The following is a 27,805-nucleotide window of genomic DNA, read 5'->3' on the forward strand; positions in this document are numbered from 1 at the left end:
CAGAAAATTTGCCAGCTCTAGACAATAAACACATTGTGAAGTTAATTGATGTCATTAATAACAATGCCATACAAATTAAAAACAACTTCTTAGTCCATGAAGAGATAACAAAACTTCAGTTAGTTTCTTACCATGATGTTGCTTCTGTTTTGCTTTCTATGGAACCACGAAGAGGATGTGGGAAATGAAATGTCGTTGTGCTGGCATACCCAGTGTCAATCTTCTTCCTTCTCAGGAGAGCTTGGTCTAGTCCTCCTCCACCCAGTCTACCCTGGATAACTCTCACCAGCTCACCTTCGGGCCCGGCTGCTGTCTCCCCGACCCAGAGCTGAATGACAGATGCTGACTGTTTACGCGAAAAGCATATTTAATAAGGGTGTGTTTGATTCAAGAGTTGAAAGGGTTAAAGAGGTGCGCCCTTTTTTGGGTGTGACACTGAACCCACACTGCTGAAAAGACAACAGAAGAAGCAGTCGGTAGTTTGGGGAAAGTAACCCTGTGTGCGTTAAGTTATGTGGAAAACCTGACTGCAGGAGACGGGAAGCAGATAGAGCGAGAAGGATACCTCAGTTTTGGTTTTTTGCCGCTGGTGAACAAAGTCCATTTTCTCTAACGCTGGGTTTTTGTTATGTCTTATGTTAATTCCAGCTTTTATTTACCTATGCTTTTTAAAAAAGATATAAATTATATCCCATAAGCCCTATCCCATGTAACATTACAAAAAAATGTAAGCATGCAACATAATAGGGCCAAAATTATGTCCATTTTATTAAAACCTGAATAGTGACACCTATATGTACTGATATTTATCAGTACATATAATTCAATAATTATAAGTTACCATAACATTGGCTCCAATGGTTTCTAGTTTGTATGAGTCTGAGCACAAGTTTTCAGTACTTGGTAACAAGTTCCATCCTTCAGTGGAACAGTAGACACGCTACTATTAGACCACTTAAGTCTTTATTACTAGGTGCTATAAATCAGAAAAAAAAATGCTCTCTTATATTTTTCATCATGGCCATCAGTACCGGAAACATTAAGCGTCTACTGGCTCAGGTCAATGTGCAAGCATGTACTGATAATGGTGTGTATGTGTGTGAGGTGCTAGTCTTTTTAATATTTTTAAATCTTATTTTAAATTATGGTTAAAAGCACATATCATAAAAATGACCATCTTAACCATTTTCAAGTGTACAGTTCAGTAGTGTTAAGTACATTTACATTGTTGTGTCACAGATCTCTGGAACTTTTTCATCTTGCAAAATTGAAACTCTATACCTGTTGAACAGCTCCCCAGTTCCCCTCCCCCTAGCCCCTGGAAACTGGTATTCTCCTTTCTGTCTCTATGAGTTAGACTACTTTGAATACCTCATATATCAGTGGAAACTTAAAGTATTTGTCTTATTGTGACCGACTTATCTTACTTGGCTCATCCTCATGATGCCCATGTTGTAGCATATGACATAATTTCCTTCTTTTTAAAGGTGAATATTAGTCCACTATATGTATGTGCCACGTTTTCTTTATCCATTCATCTATTAATGAACATGTGCATTCCTTTTACCTCTTGGCTATTGTGAATAATGCGGCAATGAACATGAGTGTGCCAATCTCTCTTCAAGTTCCTGCCTTCCATTCTCCTGGATATATATGCCCAGAAGCGGGATTTCTGGATCATATTTTTAATTTCATGTAATTTATTTTTTTAATTTAAAATTTTTAATTTTTTAAGGAACCTCCATTTTCCACAGCAGCTGCACCATTTTATACTCCCACCAACAGTGCACAAGTCCACATCTTCACGAACACCTGTTATTTTTTGGCTTTTTTGATAGGGGTCATCCTAACGTGGGTGAGGTGGTATCTCTCTGTGGTTTTGACTTGCATTTCTCTAATGACAAGTGCTATTGAGCATCTTTTCATATGCTTGTTGGCCATTTGTACCTCTTCTCTGGAGAAATGTCTATTCAAGTCCTTTGTCCATGATTTTTTTTTTTTTTTTTTGCTTTTGAGTAAGAGTGCTACTCTTAAGAAACGTTGTAAGAAGTGGGTAGCCACACCTATTTTTAAAATATATTACAAATGTCTTTAGGCTTGGCAAGAATAATTCTTTCTCTTAGTCTAAACTCAGCTATAATTTCCTGTATAATTGTCTATGTAAAAAGATAAATTTTGAATAGATTGAGAGTTAAATTCCCCCAAGAATTTAAAAAAAATTTTTAATCTAAATTATCACTTAAAAATATAAAAATGTTTGGGGCACCTGGCTGGCTCAGTCAGAAGAGTATGCAACATTTGATCTTGGGGTTGTAAGTTCGAGCCCCACACTGGGTATAGAGATTACTTAAAATGAATAAATAAATTAAAACTTATATATATATATATATATATATATATATATATATAAAACCATGAGTGTGACATTGTTTAAACACAGTTATGGTTACCAAATGACCATTGAGTCTTTTCATAAACATTTATATGTTTATAGATCATAAATCGTTTGGTAACCGTAACTGTATTTAAACAATGTCACACTCATGATTACATGAGGGCTCTTATAATTCATTTATTCATTCAACAAGCATTTATTGACTTTATTGACTACCAGCTCTTTGTCAGTTTCTGCAGATTCAGGATTTAAAAGACATAGTCTCTGCCATCAGGAAACTCACAGTTTGGGGAAAAGGGAAGGAAGGAAGACAGTGCAAGACAATATTGTTTAGCGGTACATATAGGATGCAGTGGGCATGTGATGACAGTTACCATTATGAATGGCCTGTGTATAAGTAGTGTTATACTGAATAATACTTATAAGTCATGTATCCCAGCTCTGGGCTTTTTCTTTCTTCCTTTCTGTCTTTTTTTTTTTTTTTTTTTTAGAGAGAGAGAGAGTGCGTACGTGCGAATTGGGGGAGGGGCAGAGGGCAAGAACAATTCTCTTTCTCTTAGTCTAAATTCAGCTATAATTTCCTGTATAGTTGTCAATGTAAAAAGGTAAATTTTGAATAGATTGAGAGTTAAATTCTCCCAAGAATTAAAACATTTTTTATCTAAACCATCCCTTAAAAACATAAAAATGTTTGGGGCAGCAAACAAACAAACAAGACAGAAAGGAAGAAAGAAAAGCCCCATGTGGAGCTTGAGGCATGGCTCCATCTCATGACCAGAGCTGAAATCAAGAGTCCAGTGCTTAACTGACTGAGCCACTCAGGTGTCCCGATCTTTTCCATCTTTCTAAAGAAGAATTATGGCTGGTAGCAGATAAAAACCTTATCATCTAATATTAATCCTCTCTGTAGCAATCGTTTATATTAAAAACATTTATCTGGTACTATGGCTGTACATGTACTTGACAACGTAAGCTGAAAATAAGAATTATTCTACTTGATTCAACCTGGACAGAAAAACTATGAAACAACGTCTTCAATATAGTACCTACCATGTACTCAACTATGTGAAGGATAGGGAATATAAGGCTTATTTTGACTTCTAGAAGCTTACAGACTTGTCTATAAAACCGATGTGAAGGCAGCCATATAATTAAATGTTATAATGCATAGAAGAGACATTTGTAATGCTTGAAGAGTTCAAAGAGGAAGACATCAGTAAGGTGTACCAGAAAAGTGCAGGAAGGACATAGTTTAAGGAGGCAAGGATCGAGGAATGGCATTCCAGGCAAGGTGAACAGACTGAAGAAAGGCAGGGAGGTGACCAATGGGCACAGGGGGCTCAGCATGATTGACAGTCAGTGGAATAAGCAAGTGGAACATGGAGTAAGTCAGATTAATCTAGTCTGAGGAGGGCTTGAAAGGCAAGTCAGGAAGGGTAGGTATGATGTTGTGGGAAATAGGAGATCTTCACAGGTTTCTGAGCAAGGACCTGACATGATCCAAAGCAGTGTTGGAGGAAGATGAGCAGGACAGCTTTTGGGGGGCCCAATTGGATGCAGACCCAGAGTCAGCAGTGCTATGTGCTACAGGGCTGAAGTGACCACCAATTGTGGAAAGAGAGGAAAGAGAAGAAAGGACTGAAGTAAAGTAACCCCTGAACGTGAGAGATGAAGCCAAAGGACTCCATGATGCAGTCTCGAGGCCTAGGAAACCACTGGAGAGCCCCAACGGAGGGCGAGGGCTAGGGGTCAATTAATATTTCCAAGTGGAAATGTCCACCAACCAGGTTGAGTAGGCCAAGAACCCATTTTCATTCTCAAAGCTATACATTTATATTCTACCTGAACCCTAAATCCATCACATATTAGATCACAATTGGTAAGAAAAATGTAAGTGACAGTTTATAATTGGCATCATTGGCCTTATTATAGGGCAGTAAGTGCTATTACTCCCTGTAAAACAGACAAAAGACACATTTGTCTGTCTTCAGCCACCATCAGCATTTTATGGTTTTTGATCAGGAGTCAGCGCCCGGCATGCAGCCTCTCCACAGTGGCTCATGCAGAGCCACCTTTGTAGTGAGGAGTTTGTGCATAAACAAGTAATAACCACTCTGCCATGACTTGTGGGTATTTCATCATTTTGTTTGAAAAAAGGTTATGCCTTGTGATTACCATAATGAATGAAATAAAAATAGCAAACCTGTAGTTTTGTTTTTAAACAAACCAATGAAATCCCCTTGCAAGAAGAGATGTCATTAAATTAACATCATACAGAGATGAGGGGGAGAGCTGCCAGTTTTATTTACTTTCCAGCCTCACTTGACGCATTGTACTATTTCATTAGTATACATTTTTAAAGACTTTTTTATTTATTTGAGAGAGAGAGCAGGGTGAGGGGCAAAGGGAGAAGAGAAGGGGGGGAGAGGGAGAGAGAGAACCCTTAAGCAGACTCCCCGTTGAGCACAGAGCCCGATTCAGATCAGGACCCTAAGATCATGACTTGAGCTGAAATCAAGAGTTGGACACTCAACTGACTGAGCCACCCAGGCGCCCCTCATTGGTACACACTTTTTTTATTTTTATTATTTATTTATTTATTTATTTATTTAAAGAATTCATTTATTTATTTGACACAGAGAGAGAGCACAAGCAGGGGGAGTGGCAGGCAGAGGGAGAAGGAGAGGCAGGTTCCCTCCAAGTGTGGCTTGATTTCAGGACCCCGGGATCATGACCCGAGCCAAAGGAAGACGCTTAACCAACTAAGCCACCCAGGCACCCCAGTACACACTTTTTTAAAGTACAAGTTGAAAATTGGCCCAGTGCTCAGCACTAGCAACAGGACTTTTCACGGGGTGTGGGGAAAGGCATCAGAATTTGGCACATCTTCCCCCTCCTCTTCCCTCAGCCAAATTCCCCAGGGGTCATTACAGTTTTGGGGACTTTCCCCACATGCTCATTCTTTCCCTGCCTGTGTGAATCTGTATTCTAGAGCACAAAGGCAGGAATAGGGTACAAAAATTCCTGCACCTAACATTATGACTGGGTCTCTGCAGAGCACAGAGGTGGGGCCCGGTACAAAAGAAAGCAAAATTGCCAATGCCTGATTTCCCTCCACAAATTTGTTGGCCCTGCCCCTCCACATCACATTGGAAAAAATTCATATAAACATATTTCAGCTACTAGTCACAGACAATGTGTATATGAATAAATATGACCCAACACATGGCCCAACAGATGTTCCCAGGGCAAAAATTCAATATTTCAACTTTAAAATTTTTCTCTCTCTCTCTCTCAAATAAATAAATAAATCTTTAAAAAACACTCGTTTACTCTTCCCAAAAAATCACCTGTAGGGGCCACTGGCAGACTGCCCCAAGATGAGCCATTTGGACATGAACATTATTTTGAGTTAAAAGTAATCAAAACCCAGAAGATTCAGGAAAAGCTTCCTTCTTGGTTCTCAATTGCCTAAATTTATTTTGGAAAGGAGAGCCTGTAGTGGGAAGAGAGCTATTAACAGAGACTCCCCTTTACCTAAGAAATTTATCTGCATAATAGGGTAACCTTTGTTTTCCAAATATTTCCAAAAAAGGTGAAACCTTCCTGCTAATAGCCTTTCTCCCAATTGTCTCCCCAGACCCTGCCCCTCTCCTTAGCTCATATAAGCATGTCATTGACTCACTATCTTTGGATTTCATGTTGTGGATTCCTCATATGTACACTATTAAATTTGATTTTCTCCTATTAATCTGTCTCATGTCAAGTTGATTCTAATTGCAGCTAGAAGGATCTTGAAAGGCAGAGTAAGGTTTTCCTCCCCAACACATCTTTAAATTGCCATCCTCTTTTTTCTCTTTTTTTTTTTTTTTTATTAATCTCCCAGTTCATTGCATTCCATTTTGACTAGTTCCTCTTTCATAATCCCACTGGTGAGATGTTCCCCTCATGAACTGAACTATAGATTTTTCTTTATGTCCTTATTCCTTTAGTAAACCTCAGGCCAGGCACAAATCTGATTTAAAGATCGTCATGTCACAGTTGTTGCCCTCTACCCCCAAACTCACATCCTTATGGGAAAACAGCTAGTTTCCTCCACTCACGCCAGGATGAACTAGGGAGTCTCCTGGCTGTACTAAGAAATGAAACTTTGTGGATATATTTGAACTTGAAAGCTGGGTATGGTTCTGGGAGGAAAATGACACTATAATGTGAGCTCATTAGACTAAGGACTCACCTGCACTTGGCTTATTGTGCCCTGCTGGAGCAATTAGTCTCTCCACAACAGACAGAATCTTCCCACAGTCTTTTACATGTTCCTCGATCTATGTACTTTTTAGGCAGACATATAGTCTGTTTGCCCAGCTCTTAAGAAATTCAGCTCTGTCACTTTATAATTTCCTTTCCAGATTGAACAACATGAACTGTAACCAACTCTGAACAACACAAACTACAACCAAACTAAAATGATTCAAAATAATTATTGTTTCCATGTACATGTGCCCCCCCCAAATGATGGGGGAATTGTCTTCTATCATAGACATTCCATAAAGATCTTTAAGTCTAAAATAGTAATTAAAGTTTTCCCTACTATTTTGAAGAAATTTGGTGTCTTGTGACACAATCAAATAAAAAATACTCTATTAAGATCATTGCCTTAGCATGGAGCACTGGGTGTTACACACAAACAATGAATCATGGAACACTACATCAAAAACTAATGATGTAATGTATGGTGATTAACATAATATAAAAAAAAAGATCATTGCCTTAAAAATACTTGTGGTAGAAAGAATCTAAGATGATTCCCCAAATTCCCACCCATGGTGTACACTCCCTATGTAATCCCTCTGAGCATGGGCAGGACCTGTGAATATGACGGATGTCACTCCATCATATAGGATGTCACCTATATTATGAAGTAAAGGTAAAGAGATTTTGTAGATATAATTAAGTTCCCTAATGAGTTGACTTTAGTTGACCCAATCAGGTGAGCCCTTCAAAAGAGCATTTAGAGGTCAGAAACCTGAAGCATCAAAGACCCTCTCCTGTTGGCCTTAAAAGAGCAAGCTGCTTATGAATTCTGCCTCTGCAAGGAAATGGATTCTCCCAACAGCCACAGGAGCTTGGAAGAAGACCCTGAGCCTCAGAAGAACCTGCAGCCCCAGGTGACACCTTGATTGTAGGTTGTCAGACTCTGAGCTGAAAACTCAGCTAAGGCTTGTCCAGACTACTCACCCCTGGAAACTGAGATAACAAAATGTATATTGCTTTCAGCTGTTAAATTTTTAATAATTTGTTATGTAGCAATAGAAAACTAATTCAATATTCAATAAGTATTTATTGGCCACTTTTCATGCACTAAGTGCTGAGGTACATTTTGCCATGGATTTGAAAAAAAGTGTAAGGATTCGTGCATTTGAGGAATTTTAATCCACTGGGAACCATAACATAGGCACTTAAGTGAGGACAAAATAAAGTAGCATGTATTTGTATTAGTTGTAGCAATAAAGAGTTAGCAATCTTCATTCCCCACCTTCATGGGCAGGGAGAGAGCAATCAGGGAAGGCTTTGTGAAAGTGGTGGCACAAGCTAGGGTTTGAATAGTTTTGTTAGGTATAAATGGGGTGGAACAACATCTCAGGCAAAAGGAAGAGCATGAGCAAAGCACAAACGGAAAAGTGCAATGTCTATTTTGGGAAGTGCCAGTGGAACTCTCTGGCTGAGACACAGGGTTCCCATAGGGGCTGCCTGGGACTTTATTTAGTGGTCAGTAGGTAGTCAATGAAGGTGTGGAGGCTAATGGCAGGGCTTCCCAAGACAGGCCACAGTGGCATGTAGATTATTTTGAGCTGAAAACAATTAAGGCCCAAAAGTCTCAGGATGAAACTTTGACCTCCCCTGAACTACTTAAAGAAAATATAGATAGAGGATCTGATCCAGGAAGAGAGCAATCACATAAATAACTACATTTTAATATGAACCGGGGGAGTAGGGTCAAAGTCTGTTTTTTAAAATTCCTCTCTATATCCCATTGTTTCTGTGTGGCCCAGCAAACATTTGTCTATTAACCATTTACTCTTAGAGCACCTGGGTGGCTCAGTCAGTTAAGTGTCTGACTCCTGGTTTCAGCTCAGGGTCATGAGATCAAGCCCCACTTGGGGTTCTGCGCTCAGTGGGGAGTCTGCTTGAGATTTTCTCTCTCCCTCTCCCTTTGCTCCTCACCGCCCCCCACTCAGGTGGGCATGCGCAAGCATGCACACACACATACACACACACACACACACACACACATTCTCTCTCTCTCTCAAATAAATAGATAAATCTTTTAAAAAAAACATTTACTCTTTTTCATCTTCCTGTGAATTGCATTCCTTCCCTTTGAAGTCCCAAACCCGTACCCCTTCTCTTAGTTCAAAATGACATACATGCCTCATTTTGCCTGAGTATCTTTGGAATTTCATGTCTGTGTAGATTCTTTGTACGTACAAAATTAAATTTGATTTTCTCCTGTTAATCTGTCTCACATAAGTTTCATTCTTTGTTCAGCTAGGAGAACCTTGGACAGAGGAAAATTTCTTCCTCCTTAACAAAGGGATCAAGAGAAGCACGTTTGCATGTTAACAAAGGTAGCAAGTGTTGGGCTCTCCTTCTGGGTTGAAAAGTGGACTACTCTCTCAGTACAGACTCTTTGCTTCCTTCTCCCACCCCTCTTTCCAGATGTTGATACTGTTATCTCCCTGTTGCCTGCTTCTTCTATTCGGTAAACACTAGGGCTGTTTTCTGCTAGAACATCCCAGGTGATCTGTTTGCTACTAGAAAATTTCCACTCTGCAACAAAACACTAACTGTTTCCATTTCTGCAGGGAGTGGAGGGGTGGCATGCAGCAGCACAATCCATACATCTGTACTGCTCTCCTTCGTCTAAGAGACTCTTACCTAAAAATTTGATTATGTAAAAAAGAAGATAATAATTTCAGAGTATGTGCATTTTAGTGGAGAGATATCTAAAATATGATAACCCTTGGCTTAGCAGAGAAATTTAAAAATATTTATATATCAAAAAATAGGCTCAGAGTAGGAAGTACAGATCTTCATTAAAAAAATAATGGGAATTTGGAGGACTCAAGACTGGCCTCTAGAAATAGCGAGAGGTTGGGACTTAAGGGAAAAAGGCCAGTGAGACATTCCCAGTATGTGGAATGGCTGAGGAAATTTTATCAACATCGGTGACCATTATGTGATTTTTAATTGTTTGCTGTACTGTGCCAAGCCCTTAGTGAAAGTTTGCTGTAGGTAACTGCATGAGGTCATGGTGCTTTGGGGAAATCAAGAAGGGGCCTGGGTTCCATGCATAGGCTGACTTATTGCATGAGGAACCATGGGAGGAATGGTGAAAGAGAGTGGTCACCAGAGAAGGATCAGGGCCAGAATGATGGGGAAGGGCAGGGAGGATATAGGCTTTGCCTAGCATGTGGAATAGAGCTCCCATCTTTTCTTTGAATGTTAAAGAACAGGTGCCCTCCTATGGTTAGAAGCCTTGAGAGACCCTAGATAGCAGATATTTGTGTTATATTTTTATGAGCTTTGACCATAAGGTTAACTATGCCCCCTACAATTTGTTAAGTACTTTATATACACAATCTTACTGAATCTGAAGAAGTACTTGTTATGGTCCCCATTTTCCAATGAGGAAACAAGTTCAGTGAGGGTAGATAACTTGTCCAAGGGCATGGAACTAATCAACAGTGCCCAGTTTCAAATCCAGGGATGCTGGGTTCTGAATCACATGTTCTTAACCACCTCTCTTTCTGTCAGCTTGCACCACATCACTTTACCACGAACCACTCTGTTTCTCTGGGTTCCCTCTTACCTTCTCTCACACCCTTATTGCTTATCTTTCTCTTATCAACTTCCTTTTTTTAATCTCCACCTCTACTCCCAATGTAATTTTTTTGCTATCTCTTGGGGGGTCTCCAGCCACCTTCTCTCTTGGTATGCACCCACGCCATAGATACCATGTCATATTCATTGTATAGATCAGATTCTCAGCCTCCTGGACCATATTAGGGGATGTGGCTGAGTCCACACAGAAAGACGCAAGGATAGTTGCTGATAAAGGTTATTTGTATATGGGGACCCACAAAATAGAGGCAGCCTACATCACAAATCTAAACCTAAGACGGCCTGCATTTACAGGAAAACACCTGTCAAGGAAAGCTAACATGCACCAATCACAATCCTCCAACTCATCTTTAACTAACTGATCTTACCCGGGAAAACAGGACCTGCTGGCCTTATAGGGAAATCCCACCTTCCTATCCAATCATGCCCTGTTTCTGTGTTGCCCCTCTGTATAACTCACTCTATACAACTTGCTCTTGTCCAAAATCCCCTGGGAAGAGTGCTCCAGTGCTTGTGAGGCACTGTACTCCCCCAGTCTGTGGACTGTTTTCTCTTGAATAAAGGAAATCAAACTTGTTATTAAATTGTACTATTTTTGTCATCTGACAGTGCTATCTAGGGACCCTTTTTCCCTGTCACACTGAATGGTTGATTCTTTTAAATAACTGTTATACCATGTCACTACCCCCACCCCTAAAGTCCTCCAATGGCTTCCATTATGTTGAGAAACAAATTCAGCACTCCCAAGGCCCTGCAAGATCTGGCCTCTGCCTGCCTCTGCCTAGTCTCTGCCTCATTCACTTCCCTCCAGCCCTGTGGTCTCTTTACCACTCCACAATCCTGCACAAAGGATCTTTGTGCATGCTGGTCTTCTGGAACGCCCTTCTCCCAGCTAGCCACACAGGCATTCTTCATTAATTCAAGCCTTTTCAGAGAGGCTTTCTGTGACCATGCATACTACCTAAAATAGCACCCCCTACCATCATTTCTACTCCCATGGCCTGTGTTTTTTTGCCCAGCATCTATCACTAGCTATCAGTATAATGTATATCTATTTGATTATTGTCTCTCCCCCTGTCAGCACGTAAGCTCCTCAAAGCAGGGATTTTATAATTTCAGTCACCCTAAACGCCCAGTGCCTAAAGAGCTGGCTCATAATAGGCAACCTACATACATAATAGGTACTTCAAAGACATTTGCTGAGTGAATAAACGCACTTCACAGATTTGTTCTAAAGTAAAAGGCTTAAAGTCTGGCCCGTTCGACACATAAATGCCTGACTGGGAAAGAAGGGGTATGAGTCAGGTCTGCAAGAAGGGAAGTATAGGAAAAGTGGGATGATTTGATGAGTTTAATAAAAGGACAAAGGTGTGCAACGGGGTGAAGAGAGCCCCCAAGAGGAATGCCCTATTCCAGGGCTAGTAACAGGCCTGAAGGGCAAGGAGGGAGCAGATACCGGGTGATGCATCTAGTTGCTACGGCTGATGTAAAAGAGGTTGCTGCTTGTGTTCTCCTCTAGGATTTTAATGGTTTCCTATTTCACATTTAGGTCTTTCATCCATTTTGAATTTGTTTTTGTGTATGGTGCAAGAAAGTGGTCTGGACTCCCTTTGATTGAACCCAATGGGAAGCCAGAAGGCCAAAGCCAGACACAGGGCAGGGTAGAGAGGAGTGGAGAGTGACCAGGAGGGGCAGATGGAGGGTCTCCAGTGGGGAGGGCAAAGGAGTCTATAGGGGCAAGAGTGAGCTAGCTGTGCCTCTGCCTCTTGCTGTTCCCTAAGGAGATGCAGATGAGATTAGAGAAAGGAAGTGTTGGAGGCCTCATCACCGTGGACACCAGCCTGGTGTATTGTAGACAGACGAGTCATGATTTAATTCTACTGGCTGGTGTGAGTGGAATTACCAGCTGGTAAGTTTTGCTAATTATTCCCTTCATAATTTAGTTTGTCAGAGTGACAGAGTTCTTCTAAGCTGAGCTTTCACTCCCGTTGTAGCAGCCACATTTCTTTTGATACCCAAATTGTCTTGATAACTCCAGGCTGCAGTGAGCAATCCTAGCTTGGTCACAGCTAGGATTGTGAAACAATCAGCTAGGCCTCCTATGGCCTGCACCACCTTCCCCTGTCATACTGTACCTAATCAGAACCAGTGAACCTCAGGCCTTATGAGCTTTATATTTCCCTTAAGTCCTGGTCATCAGTTCTGCAATTATGTCTTCTTTGGCATCATGCCACTGGGAACACAGACTGTATTTCTAGCAAAAAAAGAAAAAGAAGGGTGATGACCCCTACCTCACTCCATACACAAAATACAACTGAAAATGGATCAAAAACCTAAATGTAAAAGCAAAACCTCCAGACGTCTCAGAAAACATAGGTATAAATCTTTGTAATTGTGAATTTGGCAACGGTTTGTCATAACATGTACAGCACCAGAAACCAAAATTTTTTTTTAAAAGATAAATCAGACTTCATCAAAAATGTTTGTGCTTCTAAGAACACTATCAAGAAAGTGAAAAGATAACTCCCACAGAATGCGAGAAAATATTTGCAAATCATAGAGCTGACGGGGGTCTAATATCCAGAACTTTTATAACTTAATAATAAAAATACAAATAACCCAATTTAAAAATGAACAAAACACTTGAATAGACATTTGTATATCCAAAGAAGCTATACAAATAGCCGAACATTTGTATATTCAAAGAAGATATAAAAATAGCCAATAAGCACATGAAAAGATGCTGAACATTGTTAGTCATTAGGGAAATGCAAATCAAAACTACAAGGAGATGTCACTTCACACCACTACAATGGTTATAATCAAAATGATGACAGTAAGCATTGGTGAAGATATGGAAAAATTAGAGCCCTAGTACATTGTTGATGGGATTGTAAAATTGCAGCCACTCTGGAAAGCAGCTTGGTAGTTTCTCAAAATGTTAAACATATGACCCAGCAATTTCACTCTTTGGTATACACCTAAGAGAATCAAAAACACACATCCACACAAAAACTTGCACACCAGTGTTCAAAGCAGCACTATTCATAATATCCAAAAAATGGAAACAAACCAAATGTACATGGACTGATAAATGGATAAATAAAGCATGGCATATCCATATGAGAATGTTATTTGGTAATAAAAGGGAATGATGTACCGATACATGTTACAACATGGAAGAATCTTGAGAACATTATGCAAAGTGAAAGAAGCCAGACACATAGTATATGATTCAATTTATATCGTATGTCCAGAATGGGCAAGACCACAGGGGACAGAAAGTAGATTGATGGTTGCCAGGGACTGGGGGAAAGAAGGTACGGAGAGTGACTATGGAGTTTCTTTTTGCAATGATGAAAATGTTGTGGAATTAGCAGCTATGGTTGTACAACCTTGGAAATACGCTAAAAACCACAGAACCACGGTATACTTTAAAAGTATGAATTTTCTAGTATGTGGATTATTTCTCAATTTTTTTAAAATGACGATGAGCAATTATAAAGTGAGACTATTTCTAGAGTCTTTATTTCATCGTCCCAAGGAACCCTAATAAAGATAATAGGAATCTGAAGTTGCAAGAAGAAATGTTACAGGGCTCTGGAACAATGCTAAGGCCAAATCAATTAAAGTCCCATGGGAGTCCTTTTCACTGTTGTTCTCGTGGCAGTTGTAGAAAGGGGAATGGAAAGAGGCGAGGATGGGAATTAAGGTCCATGGGTGCCTCCTATGAACCAGGAGCTATATAATAGCAAAGTCCCAGGCCTCCCACCAGGAGCTGGTGGACAGCATGCAGCCCAGGTGTCTCATTCCTGAGGGGCTTCAAGATACAAACTTGTACTATATTTCTAAGTGATGTTAAAGACTCAGGTACATTGAGACACCGGCAGGAATTTTTGTCTTTTATAAAACTACATCTTAAAAAAATTACAAAAACTACATCTTGTGAAATACAGACTGACATTTTTTAGTACAGGTCCTTATCTTGTAAATTACATAATTATATTTGTGGTGTGCTAAGAATAAATATTAATTTGTTAAAAGTAAACATTTAGAACATATTATCTTTAATACCTATTTTTGATATTTGTTCATTTTTATTGTTGTTGTTGTTGCTTTAATGTATTAGGAGTTTCTAAAATGGAAGTGATCTAGGCCTCTCTTAATTTCTCTGGAGCCCTGATCATATTTAATGCCCACAACCACCGTAAGGGGGGGGGGGTAAATATTATTGTCCCATTTTATAGGTGAGAAAACTGAGGCTCAGCAAGGCTCAATTAACTGACCAGTCTTGCAAAGTTATTAAGTGATGTAAATGGGGTTGGAATTCAGGTCTATTTGATACCAAAACTCTTGGTGCCACTTTTACATGCTAAAGAAGACAAAAGGTGAAAATGTAGATTTTTCTCCACACACTACACCACAGCACCCCCTATGCTAAGGTCCCCGCACCACAGGGTGCCCCTTTGCACAGTCTTGCTTACAGCCAGGCTACAGGCAGAATTACATATCCTGCTGAAATCTTTCCCCAAAGCTCTCATGCTCGTGCAAATGCTGCAGGAGTATTTTGAAGAACGAGATACCACTGAGAAACTTAAATCAAGACCTGCATTTGACCAGAAATATATAAATATCTTTGCAGGACCTTCTCTGCTTCCTTACAGAGAAGACCACGTTAACTAAAGCAGAAATGCCACTTCAGGTTGCTGGCTAAGTTCAAGCAGGGCTTAATATCTTCAAGTTGGTTGGATCATATAGGATTTGGAACACCTGGGGAGAAGAGACTCTGTCTTCAGCTAACATCACGGAAAAAGGAGAGTAGAGAAGGAAGAGAAAGCGCCAAATCCCAGAGGATGCAAGCCACATGAATGCAAAAGGCCAAATGCATTACCCTCATTTTCAGAGGAAGAAACTAGAGATAAGAAAAACAGATAAAACAGAGATAAAGTCACATGGCAGGTAGAGCTGGCTGAAATTCAAAGCAGGTCGGCCTGACTCCAGAGAGGATGCCCCTGCCATGACCCTAGCACGTGAGGTTGCAGGACACAGTGGTCAGGAGCACACATGTAGCTTTGCTCCGTGGGTTCAAATCCCAGCTGTGACACTTGCTAGTGAGTGACTTTGAGCCAGCTGAAAGACCTCTCTTTCTCAGTGTTCTTATCTGGAAATATAGGAATAATAATTGTGTCTACCTCAGAGAGTTGTTATAAAGATTAAAGAGAGCTTCTGGGTTGGTGAACACACAGGGGACTGGGAGAATGGCATGCTCAGGGAGGGCATGGAAGCTCTGTGCTCTTTCCCCAGACCTTGCCTTGTTCCATCTGGTGATTCCTGAGTTACAGCCTTTCAGAAGAAACTGGTAATCTAATTAATCCTAAATTGGAAAAAATAATACCTGAAAATGGATAAACTATTGTTGGAATCAGAAATCAGAAAATAAAGGATTCCACTTTTGATGACTAGAAGAATTTTTTTTTAAGTAGGCTCCACACCCAGTGTGGAGCCCAGTGTGGGGCTTGAACTCAATACCCTGAGATCAAGACCTGAACTGAGATCAAGAGTTGGATGCTTAACCCACTGAGCCACCCAGGCACCCCCTGAGTAGGAGAATATTTGAGGACCCAAGCCTCAGGAAGATCCTGACCTCCTTAAGAACAGAATCCAAAATCCAGAAATCCTTAAGAAACTTAGACTAAGAAACTTGACTATGCTGATTGTTTTGGAAAATAAATATGTTTCATCAACTGGGATTCCTACCACTCCAATCCAGTGGGAAGAAAATCCGAACCTACAGAGGCCTGGATATGAGTAATTTGATGGTAGAGTTTCTTGAAAAAAAAAAAAGTCAAATATAAGTCTTTATGCTTCCGAATTCTTCCATTTCCCAATGAAAATAACAACAGTGATGATCAATATATTTTATACCTCTCAATAAAGATGTGAATATTGCTAAAAAAATGGAAGGGAAAAAAAAAGACCAAACAATGCCTGGATTAGAGCTGTGCCTGGCATGTAATAAATGCTATACTACATAAGAGTTTGCTATCACTGTTTTACGAAATTTCTCCAAATCAAAACAGTAGAAGATAATGAGCAAGGGTTGTAAAAATATCTAACTAGACATATGTAACAGGATGTTAAAATGGAATGCTTTCTGCTCAGTTTCAGCTAAGCCTGCAAATATGAGAAATACAAGTTCCTCCACCTTCCAGAGCGAGGCGCTAGACCATCTAGGCCAGGACTTGCAGAGGGTGATGATGTTTCCAAGCCAGTATAAAAATCTTGGAAGTTAAAGAAGCAGTAAAAGAGATTACCCTTGGAGAAGGCTGATGTTTCTTCCCCACCCTCACTCTCCCCCATGGAAGAGAGACCACAGGTGCTTCCCTTGCCCTCAAGCCTCGTGAGAGAACTTTAGGAGGACAAATGTAGTTTTGGTGTGTCCTTTGGAGGCTGGGGGACACAGAGGACAAATGTCTGAGTCATGCTTGAGAAGTCTAAAGGCAAGGGGCTAGGAGTATTGGCCTGAGGCAAAGGGAAAGAGGGGAGCATTGATACTCTGGTGATCTGATGATGAGGGCCAAAGAATTGAAAGAATTTTCCATGGAACAGATGCGGGCCCTGCTGGAGAAAGCCGACCAGAAAGTTTTAAGAGACACTGCCCAAGAAGGAGGAGGTTGTGGAGGAGGGACAATGGACTCTAATAGGGCCGGTGTGGGGTAGACTCAAGGCTCAAGGGCTGAGGGTCAATTTATAAATAGTCAGGCCAAGGCATTGGCCATCCTGGGAATCACAGTAAGATAGATGTCCAACAGAAGAGTCCCAGAGAAAACCACAAAAGTTGGTGAGAAAGAAGCAGCTATAAATATACACTTAATCCAAAGAACACCTTTAATATAAGTGCCCTCCCCCCCCCCCAAATCCCCACTCCCCCTGGGCCTAACCCACGAAGAGTGAGTAGTGTGGGCAAAACTGGGGATGGGGAGGAAGAGAATCGAAATGACTGTGCCTCTCCCTACCTGCAGGCTGCCCACCTAAAACCCACCCAAGGGCTGGGCAAGGGGGGGACTGTTCACGTGAATGCAATTTAGAGTTTTAGTTACTACCTTGGGCTACACTTCTTAATCACTGAAAAAAAGTTTATTTTTATTTTCTAAGAGTGAATGAGAAATCCAGGGGGTGAAAAAAAAATAGTCCATGGAATGTGTTTGAAGGGACAGTGGTGACAACGAGTAAGATTGTTTTCCCCTTCCATATACTGAGTTACACCCAAATGTCACTTGGATAAGCAGCCCTACTCAAAATATAGGAAGTTGCACTGAGTTGGGGGGCCAGCTGGAGGGGGTGATCTGGACGTGAGAAATGCACCAATGATTGAAAGAAATACTTTCTAACTTATAAGGGCAGAAAGTATAAGATCCACATAGAACAAAGTAAAATCTGTACAACGTGTTATAGCAATTTCTATGCTGCCTTCTTGCTTTTTGAAAAGGGGAAGAAGAGAGTGAACGTGGTATAAAACACCATGAAGGGGGCGCCTGAGTGGCTCAGTCATCAGGCGTCTGCCTTCGGCTCAGGTCATGATCCCAGGATCCTGAGATCGAGCCCCACATTGGCCTCCCTGCTCAGCGGGAAGCCTGCTTCTCCCTCTTCTACTCCCCCTGCTTGTGTTCCCTCTCTTGCTGTGTCTCTCTCTGTCAAATAAATAAAATCTTAAAACAAAACAAAACAAAACAAAAACACACCATGAAGTATACGCATGTTTAATGGGTGGAAATGATTTTCAATTCAAGTATATGCTCTTGATGTTAAAGCCCAGAAGAATTGTGTTCATTCAGTCATTCAAACATTTATTGAACATCAAGTATTGCCAGGCAGAGTTTCTCTTGTCATGTGTTGATGTCTAATTGGAGGCACATACTGATTAGAAAAAGCCCCCCGATAAACAGTAAGCTGGCAAAGACATGCTCTCCTCAGCCACAAGAGGTTCTAAAGGAAAAATGTGATTCAGTATTCAAAGTAGAAGGTATGTGGAGGTTACATGTGTCCTATAAAAATGGTAGGTTTGGGGGCCAGAAAATACATTTGATGTGGCCATTGATTTGTACTCTGCCAAATGCTGAACGGTCCTTAGACTCCAGAGAGGCACTACCCAAATGTTGAGGAATTGTCTCACATGGCAATTACTTTAGCATAAGATTTTACAATTCAGTGTGTCCATCAGTCTCGAGATTGTAGCTGTCATCAGCCTCAGACAAAACCACAGATTCAACTGGCTTTATTTGGTTTCAAACATAATTGGAATTTAGGCTTAGAAGGAGAGATAAGCTAGATCTAATCTTCTTCACATAAAGGAAAACACATACACACTCATCTTCTTTTTCATTGTTGTGCACCCTCATTACTGAGGCACCCTTTCACGGTGTGCAGATCTAGCCTGGGAGGCCAGCATATAAAGAGGTATCTGAAATCTTCTAGAACTGTGGGAGCAGGAGTGGAAACCATCCATGTCCTTCAACAGTTTGCCTCACACAGTGGACAGCCACGTCCCAGCTTAGCGCCACAGGCCTAGCCACCCTTGTGCTGCTGGCAGACTCCCTGCCAGGGAAAATTGCTATGCCCTCCTCCTTTGTACTGGGACAGGAACTCTGTGGAGTTTCTCTTGCCCTAAGGGGAAAGAACTGGTGCCCTGGCACACCCTTCCAAACGGTCCAGTGCCTGCTCTGAATCAACTGAAGGGAGAATGAAAAGACCTTTTCATGGCTTGAGATCCTTTAGGTAGGAAAAAAAAAAACAAAAACCTTCGCACCCATTTCTGATGAGCCACATAAAAAATGGTTCCTTTTCAGCTGCCGAACAGAGAGAAACTTCCATAGAACTTGGGCAGAAAACCATTCACCAAAGGAGTAAGAGTCAGAGGGAAGGATGGGGCCACAAAAGACCCATTGTCCACATCCCTCCTTCTTCTTTTCTGATTATTTGGTTGCAGCTCAGATCAACGCGGGTGACAAAGAGGTTTTTTTTTTGCTAGGAATTTTCTAAATTTTCTAAAACTCAAATAAATGAAGTTTAATCTGAGATAACCTGAGGTAACTCACTAACTATGAGTTGAAGACCACCTCATTTGGTTATCTAAAACAAAGTAGGCTAAATAGGACTAGTCTTTGAAACCCTGACTCATTGCCTCAGCTGAACTTGGAATTTTAGTTCCTTGAATTACAGAAGAACTTTCCCCTAGTAAACACATGTTATTTATTTTTTTTTTCGGAGTAAACACATTTTAAATGAATGCCAGTATGTACTGGCATAAAAATAGACACATAGATCAATAGAATAGAAAATCCAGAAATAAACTCACAATTATATGATCAATTAATCTTCAAAAAAGGAGGAAGGGATATCAAATGGGGAAAAGACAGTCTCTTAAACAAATGGTCTTGGGAAAACTAAACTGGACAGCTCTATGCAAAAGAATGAATCTGGACCACTTTCTTTCACCATACACAGAAATGAACTCAAAATAAGATTAAAGACCTAAATATGAGACCTAAAACCATAAAAAATCTTCAAAGAGAGCACAGGCAGTAATTTCTCTGACATCAGTCCTAACAACATTTTTCTAGATGTGCCTCCAGAGGCAAAGGAAACAAGAGGAAATATAAACTATTGGAACTACATCAAAATAAAAAGTTTCTGCACAGCAAAGGAAACAACAAAACTAAAAGGCAACCTACTGAATGGGGGAAGATTTGCAAATGACATATCCAATAAAGGGTTAGTATTCAAAATATATAAAGAACTGATAGAATTCAACACCCATAAAACAAATAATCCAAATAAAAATTGGGAAGAAGACATGAACAGACATTTCTCCAAAGAAGGCATACAGGAGGCCAACAGACACATGAAATAACGCTTAACATCACTCATCATCAGGGAAATGCAAATCAGAATGACAATGAGATATCATCTCACACCTGTCAGAATGGCTAAAATCAAAAACTCAAGAAACAATAAGTGTTGGTGAGGATGTGGAGAAAAAGGAACCCTCTCACACTGTTGGTGGGAATGCAAACCAGGCCACTGTGGAAGACAGTGTGAAGTTTCCTCAAAAAATTAAAAATAGAGCCACCCTTAAATCCAGTAATTGTACTACTGGGTATTTACTCCAAGAATACAAAAACACTAAATCAAAAGGATACATGCACCCCAATGTTTATAGCAGCAGCATTAACAACAGCCAAATTAATTGGATGTAGCATTTTCTATAAAACACTACAATTAAGTTAGGGTGACTAACAGTATTATTAAAGTCTTCTATATCCCTACTCACATTTTTGTCTAACTTGTTCTGTAAATTACCAAGAGAGTGGAGTTAAAATGTCCAACATTTCTCTCTTTATTTCTATTATTTTTGCTTCAAGTATGTTGAGGATCTATTATTAGATACCAAGAGAGTGGAGTTAAAATGTCCAACATTTCTCTCTTTATTTCTATTATTTTTGCTTCAAGTATGTTGAGGATCTATTATTAGATGCTCAGTAGGATTTTTTTGTCTTGATGAATAAATCTGTTTATAATGATAATGCTCCTCTATATTTCTGGTAATCCTTCTTGTCTTGACATCTACATTATCTGGTATTAACATAACCACACCAGCTTCCTTATTTGCATCGTATATCTTTTCTAGCAGTTTATGTTCAGATGTGTCCTTGTCTATAAAATGTGTCCCTTATAAAAAAAAAAATAGCCAAATTAGGGAAACAGTCCAAGTGTCCATCGATAGATGAATGGATAAAGAATATGTGGTATATATACACAATAGAAGATTACTCAGCACAAAAAAGAATGAAATAATACCATTTGCAACAACATGGACGGAGCTAGAGAGTATAATGCAAAGTGAAATAAGTCGTTCAGGGAAAGACAAGTATCATATTATCTCACACATATATGGAATTTAAGAAACAAAACAAACAAGCAAAGGGGAGAGAGAGAAACCAAGGAACAGACTCTTAACTACAGAGAGCAAACTGATGGTTGCCACAGGGCAGGTGGTGAGGGGGACAGCTGAAAAGGATGATTAGGATTAAAGAGCACACTTGTCATGATTAAGAAAAAAAGTAGAAAGTGAGCATCTGGGACCGCTCAAGACGGCGGCGGGGCTGGTATGGATGGTTCCCGCCCGCGTTAGCCCGTCCAAATTCGCCCGTCTTCTTGGTGCCACAGCACTCGGAATGACTTTACGAAAGGAAAGATATTTTGCATCTCCCCGCTGGAAATGGCCACTGTGCTCTGTAATAGAGCCAGACTGGTTTCCTATCTCCCGGGACTTTGCTCTTTAGTTAAAAGGGTTGTCAATCCCAAAGCCTTTTCAGCTGCAGGATCTTCAGGTTCTGATGAGTCTCATGTGGCCCCTGCACCTCCAGATATACGCTCTCGAACAGTATGGCCTGATGAAACTATGGGACCATTTGGACCTCAGGATCAGAGATTCCAGCTTCCTGGGAATATAGGTTTTGACTGTCATCTCAATGGGACCACATCACAGAAGAAAAGCCAGGTTCATAAAACTTTACCTGATGTTCTAGCAGAACCTTTATCAAGTGAAAGACACGAGTTTGTGATGGCACAGCATGTGAATGAATTTCAGGGTAGTAATGCACCTGTTGAACAAGAAATCAGCAGTGCGGAAACTTACTTTGAAAATGCCAAAGTAGAGTGTGCAATCCAGACATGTCCAGAATCACTGCGAAGAGATTTTGAGTCACTGCTTCCAGAAGGAGCTACCAACAAACTAATGATTCTGACTATAACACAGAAAACTAAGAATGATATGACTGTTTGGAGCGAAGAGGTAGAAAATGAAAGAGAAATGCTTTTAGAAAAGTTCATTAATGGTACTAAGGAAATTTGCTATGCTCTTCGAGCTGAAGGCTATTGGGCTGACTTTATTGACCCATCAACTGGTTTGGCATTTTTTGGACCATATACAAACAATACTCTTTTTGAAACAGATGAACACTATCGACATTTAGGATTCTCTGTGGATGATCTTGGCTGCTGTAAAGTGATTCGTCATAGGCTCTGGGGTACCCATGTGGTTGTAGGAAGTATCTTCACTAATGCAACACCAGACAGCCATATTATGAAGAAATTAGGTGGAAACTAACAGTAATGTCAAATTATTGGCTGTACTATTTATACGTACCGTTTGGGTTGATCTATAAACAGAAGCTTCAGTTTTTAAAATTTACTTATTTTTAGGTATTTATTTCGACATTTATGGGTTTACAGCATTGGCAAATGGTATGTGATTTTTAAATCTCAAACGTTTATTCATACTATCATTGAATACATGTTGATCACATCCACATTGTATAGAATGTGGTAGTTAACGTGTAACCAGGACATGATTTCATTATTTCTTCCCTTTATTGGAAAAACCTGTTTTATTTTTCTCTAAAATCGCACATTTGGATCTGTGTTTTTTCACTGCAATATTTTTAAAATACAATTCTTTAAAAAAAAAAGTAGAGGTTTTTGACTAGAGAAAAATAAAAATAAAAAATAAAATATTGGGGTGCCTGAGTGGCTCAGTCAGTTAAGTATCTGCCTTCTGCTCAGGTCATGATCCTGGGGTCCTGGGATTGAGCCCTGTGTAGAGCCCTGTGTCGGGCTCTCTGCTCAGCAGGGAGTCTGTTTCCGCCCTCTGCCTCGTCCCTTCCCCCCAGCTCATGCACTCTCTCTCTCTGAAATAAATAAAATCTTAAAAAATAAATAAAATATTGCCTTGCCTAATAATGATAATTATAATAATACTTTACCAAATATAATAATACTACTTCACCAAATTTACTTGTGGTGAGTGGAATTTAAATACTTTACATGTAACAACCTCCCTTCATGCCCATAACCCAATGAGACAGATGGGTAAATTGAAGCACAAAGCTATTTAGTAACTAGTCCAAGGTCATACAGCTATGAAGTGGCAGAGTTTGGATTTGAACCCAAATTGAACTGATGCCAGAATGTACGCTTTTTTTTTTTTTAAGATTTATTGATTTATTTCAGAGAAAGGGAGAGAGCATGGGGGGACAAGGGAAGGGGTAGAGGGAGAAAGAGAGAGAGAATCTCAAGCAGAGTCCCCGCTGGGCATGGATCCTGATGCGGGAGTCAATCTCATTACCCTGAGATTATGACTTGAGCCAAAATCAAGAGTTGGACATTTAACCAACCGAGCCACCCAGGTGCCCCCAGAATGTATGCTTTTATCAGTTCACCACACTGTCTCTCAGCTTTACAAAGGTGCTTGTGGTACTACATAGGGAACTGTCCTCACTTCTTGTCCTGCATGGGCAGTCCCTGAAAAGTTCACAGAAGGAATATTATCCATGTACTACATCTATAAGCTAACCCATTTTTAATAGTGATTCAGTGTGGTGGGGGGAATATAATTTCACATACTGAATGATCTAATAACTTTGATACACAATCAGCATTTTTAAAAAAATCTCCACCCCAAGTTTCCCACAAATTAATTATAGATAAATCCATAGCTGAGTCATTCGCTGGTGTCATAGCCACCAGGAAACTCAAACAGAGAGTCCAACTCAAAGTGCATTAGAAATGCATTTGATGAAATGTTCTTTTGGTGTTACATCTAACTTACATAATTATAGAACGTTAGAGTTGAAAAAGGCCTTGGAATTTATAGAATTTAATCTCCTTAAGTGAGGCTGTCCATGAAGGACAAATGAATTGCCCCAAGGCCTAGAGCCATTCAGTGGAAGGAACATCATGAGACCAAGCTCATAAACTTCCCAGGGTCCAATGTCTTTCTCCACTGTACCATGCTGATTGCCCAACCCCATGTGACATTTAAAAATTTTTTTTATTTTTTAAAGATTTTATTTATTTGAGAGAGAGAGAACAAGAGAGAGTGAGCAGGGGGAGGGCAGAGGGAAAGGGAGAATCCCAAGCAGATTCCCCCACTGAGCCCGCCATGAGGCTCCATTCCATGACCCTGAGATCATGACCTGAGCCTAAGTAAGACGCTTAACCAACAGCCACTGAGGTGCCCTGTGACATTTTTATATAAAAAAAGTAATATGTTCTCATTACTTGGGGTTAAAGGCACTTTCCTATACTCTGTCCAAACAAGGTTTACATAATTATATTCCAATGGTTGAATTTTGGGAATATCCTTAATCTACTTCGAACACAAGTTAGGTAGTGCTTGCCTTTCTTCATTTAGAGAAGCGGATGGGTAAACATAATAAAACATGAGAAGGACATGAAATATGAGTGGGGGGAGTATCCTACGTACATAGGTACTCATTTTGTACTATTCCATTATATCCCAGCACCAATCACTTGTTCCCAGTGGAAAGTGTTGGTGATATCTCTGAAAACCATCAGGAAATGTTTTAAGTTCTGTGAAAGAAAACATGCCTCTTTTCAAAATGCCAGCTCCTTGGCCTCTTCTCTGGTTCACGAGCCCAGGACCTCCATGGTCTGCCTACCTCTCGTCCCCTCTCTGCCAGTCCATCTGAACACAGTCATTTGTCCATTCTTCCCAAATGACAGCTTTCATCTCATTATCTGTATCTCAAAAACCTTCAGTGACTATCTACTGTCTTCAGGGGAAAGCCCCAACTTCCAGAGCCCTAAACAGCACTCTAAATCTATCAAATCCATCTGCCTCAATGTACCTCCACAAACCATCTGCTCTGACCCAATTATATGTCCCCAGTTTCCCAAACATACGTGGTGCTTACCTGTGTCTGTGCCTTTCCCCACATGGCTTTTCTCTCCCAGGATATCACCTCATCTGCCTGTGCCAATTCAATTCTGAGTCACAAGGCAAGGCCCAGCCTGGAGGCCTCCCTGCCGACCCAAGCTTCCTGAAATCCTTCTCTGAAAGCATTTATTACTGGTAACACTGATTTCATATTTGTTGTTCTATTTTAATTTTTCCATGCACACTTCTCTTGCCTTTCCATCCAGTTTATAAGCTCCTTTAGAACAGGGAACATTTTTTTTAGACTAAAAACATTTCCTCTATGCCTTAAACACATAAAGAACTAAGTATCCATAGCTGATTTCAGTCAATCGCTTTTCCATTTTCTGCCTTCTCCCCCAGTATTCTCCTTGAAAAGCTGAACATTTGGGGGCAATTTTATATACTCATCTAAAAACGTAAAAGCTATGGAATATATCTTTAGATAGAGCCTTTTGCCTATAATTCATGGGTCAATTCAAAGATGAGCTGTTAGAGCATTTATTAATAGGTTAAGAGAATTAAGAACAGAAGAACAGAGGAGCTCAGGGGCCTGGGCGGCTCAGTCAGTTAAGCGTCTGCCTTCGGCTCAGGTCATGATTCCAGGATCCTGGGATCGAGCCCCGCATCGGGCTCCCTGCTCAGCAAGGAGTCTGCTTCTCCCTCTCCCTCGGCTGCTCCCGCTGCTTGTGTGCACTCTCTCTCTCTCAAATAAAATATCTTTAAAAAATTCATTGGCAAAGGTGTAACAGTCACAACTGATAATATATGAACATATCATTTTTAAAAAAATGACCACAGGTATATTACTTAATGAACAGCAAGACAGTTCCTTCTGCTTTTTCTAATCTTTCAAATTAGCTTTTGAGTCATGGTGTAGTTTGGCAAATGTAATCATATTCTCTTTTCTAATCTCTTCTTATAAAGATATAATCATATGTAAATATATAATCATATGTAAACTCCTCATGAATTGGATTTCTCAGTGAATAAGCAAATACATGTTTATCTCAGTTTATATAGGACAAATCCATTTCATGGTTGGTGCACAAAGATTACAAGAGACCAGCACATGTTTTGAAATTACATGTCTAGAAGATCATCTTATGTATCATATAAGTAAAAGAAAAAAGTCAAGAAAGAGGATTCAATTTTATTCTGCTCATTTAGAGTTAGCCTTCAGGTTACATAAGGAATTCAAGAAAGAGATGGCAAAATAGAGATTGTCTAGGTCAGCAATTAAACATTACCAGAGTGCAGAATATTTGTTAATGATACTCTCTCCAGTGTTCACCCCCTCCCTCTTTCTGGTTTCCCCTCTTCTTTTTTATTCACTTCTGCTGTATGTATCACCTGGCTTTTTCTTTTTTTCTTCTGTCTTGTTTGTGCCTTAAATCTGCCGGTGACAATCACCCTTGCTGGAAATGGAATTCTCTTCTGCTACTTCCCTCTTCTGGAATTGACTTGCTCAATAACATTACAAATATACACTTTTAAAGATAAAAAGTCCACCAGTGTTTTATAAGCCTAACAAGTCAGGGTCCTTCACTTTTTATTTTCCCTACATAGTTGCAATCACAGCACAGACAACAGACAACCAATTGGCCACATTTGGAAGTTTCTAAAAAGCAAAAATCAAGCATTTTTCCTACCTTTCTTATGAACTGTTTTTCAGAATAAGAAAATAGTTGATGTGGGAAAGCTGTTTTAGAAAGACCCCCACCAATAAATGTGAATGAAACAAGTTAATGGATCTAGGCAATAGTCATCAATGGCTGCTAAGACTGTTCAGCAAAAGTCGTTGCAAAGGATCCATCAGGATGATGATGCCAATGTCTACATCATGGAAAAAGAGAGACCATTTGTGATACAACTCAATAGTATGTATAAAGCATCACCTGTGAAATATTCCTGCAAAATTAACTGAATCAAGTTCTAATTATTGGTTTATTATTTACTGGTAAGTAGTGGGGATGAAGAAAAGTGTTAAGTGACACCATGAGGATAAAACCAACCTTCTACATGGGAGATTCATCTCTTCTCTCTCATTTACTTATTTAGTCAATCATTTCTTTCTTCTTTTAAAAAGATTTTAGTTATTTATTTGACAGAGAGAGAGAGAGCACAAGCAAGGGAAGTGGCAGGCAGAGGGAGAAGGAGGCTCCCTACTGAGCAAGGAGCCTGATGTGGGAGATCGATTCCAGGACCCTGGGACCCTGACCTGAGCCGAAGGCAGACAATGAGCCACTCAGGCGCCCCCAATCATCTATTTCTATCTAATATCCTTGAATGCGGACTCAAAGATATTTATTCTATACTTTGAGTTCTAATGCAATATTTCCTTATTTTGTTGTTCTAATTGTTCCAGCTTTGGCTACTGGGAGCTCTTTCAGCTGGCTCCTACGTCCTTTTGACATATCTTTGTGGGTGTGTGTGGCACTTTTTTACATTCTGGTACTACAAGATACTCCAGGCTCATCTTGTATATGTTGGGCTTCAGTCCTACAATCAGCCATTTTTCTAATGAGTCCTGGTACATTCTATTGGAGAATGGTATTAGAAACCAAGATCTGGCTTCTAGGTGTGCTTGTTGCTACTGGGGAATCACTGATTCTAGGCCCTCTGAGCTGACAAAGCAAAGAAATAAATATGTATACTAACTGGCATATATACAAATACATCTAAATATTTCTATATGTAACCATCTGTATTTATATTAAGCTAAA

At 40.0% G+C, this 27,805-nt stretch overlaps 2 protein-coding genes across 2 annotated transcripts in view; one reads left to right on the forward strand and one right to left on the reverse strand.

Annotated features, from left to right (window-relative positions):
* The window catches only part of CRYBG1 (crystallin beta-gamma domain containing 1), a 197,910-nt gene that overhangs the window by 61,609 nt on the left and 108,496 nt on the right, over positions 1-27,805 (reverse strand). The gene's annotated exons all lie outside the window — the stretch shown is intronic.
* LOC113926692 (methylmalonic aciduria and homocystinuria type D homolog, mitochondrial-like) lies at positions 21,579-22,776 on the forward strand. The gene has a single exon (XM_027601959.1). It carries the CDS (start codon positions 21,579-21,581, stop codon positions 22,467-22,469), a length of 891 nt encoding a protein of 296 aa, XP_027457760.1. The 3' UTR covers positions 22,470-22,776.

The sequence above is a fragment of the Zalophus californianus genome, chromosome 7 (genome assembly GCF_009762305.2).
Source record: "Zalophus californianus isolate mZalCal1 chromosome 7, mZalCal1.pri.v2, whole genome shotgun sequence".
NCBI classification, from domain to species: Eukaryota; Metazoa; Chordata; class Mammalia; order Carnivora; family Otariidae; genus Zalophus; species Zalophus californianus.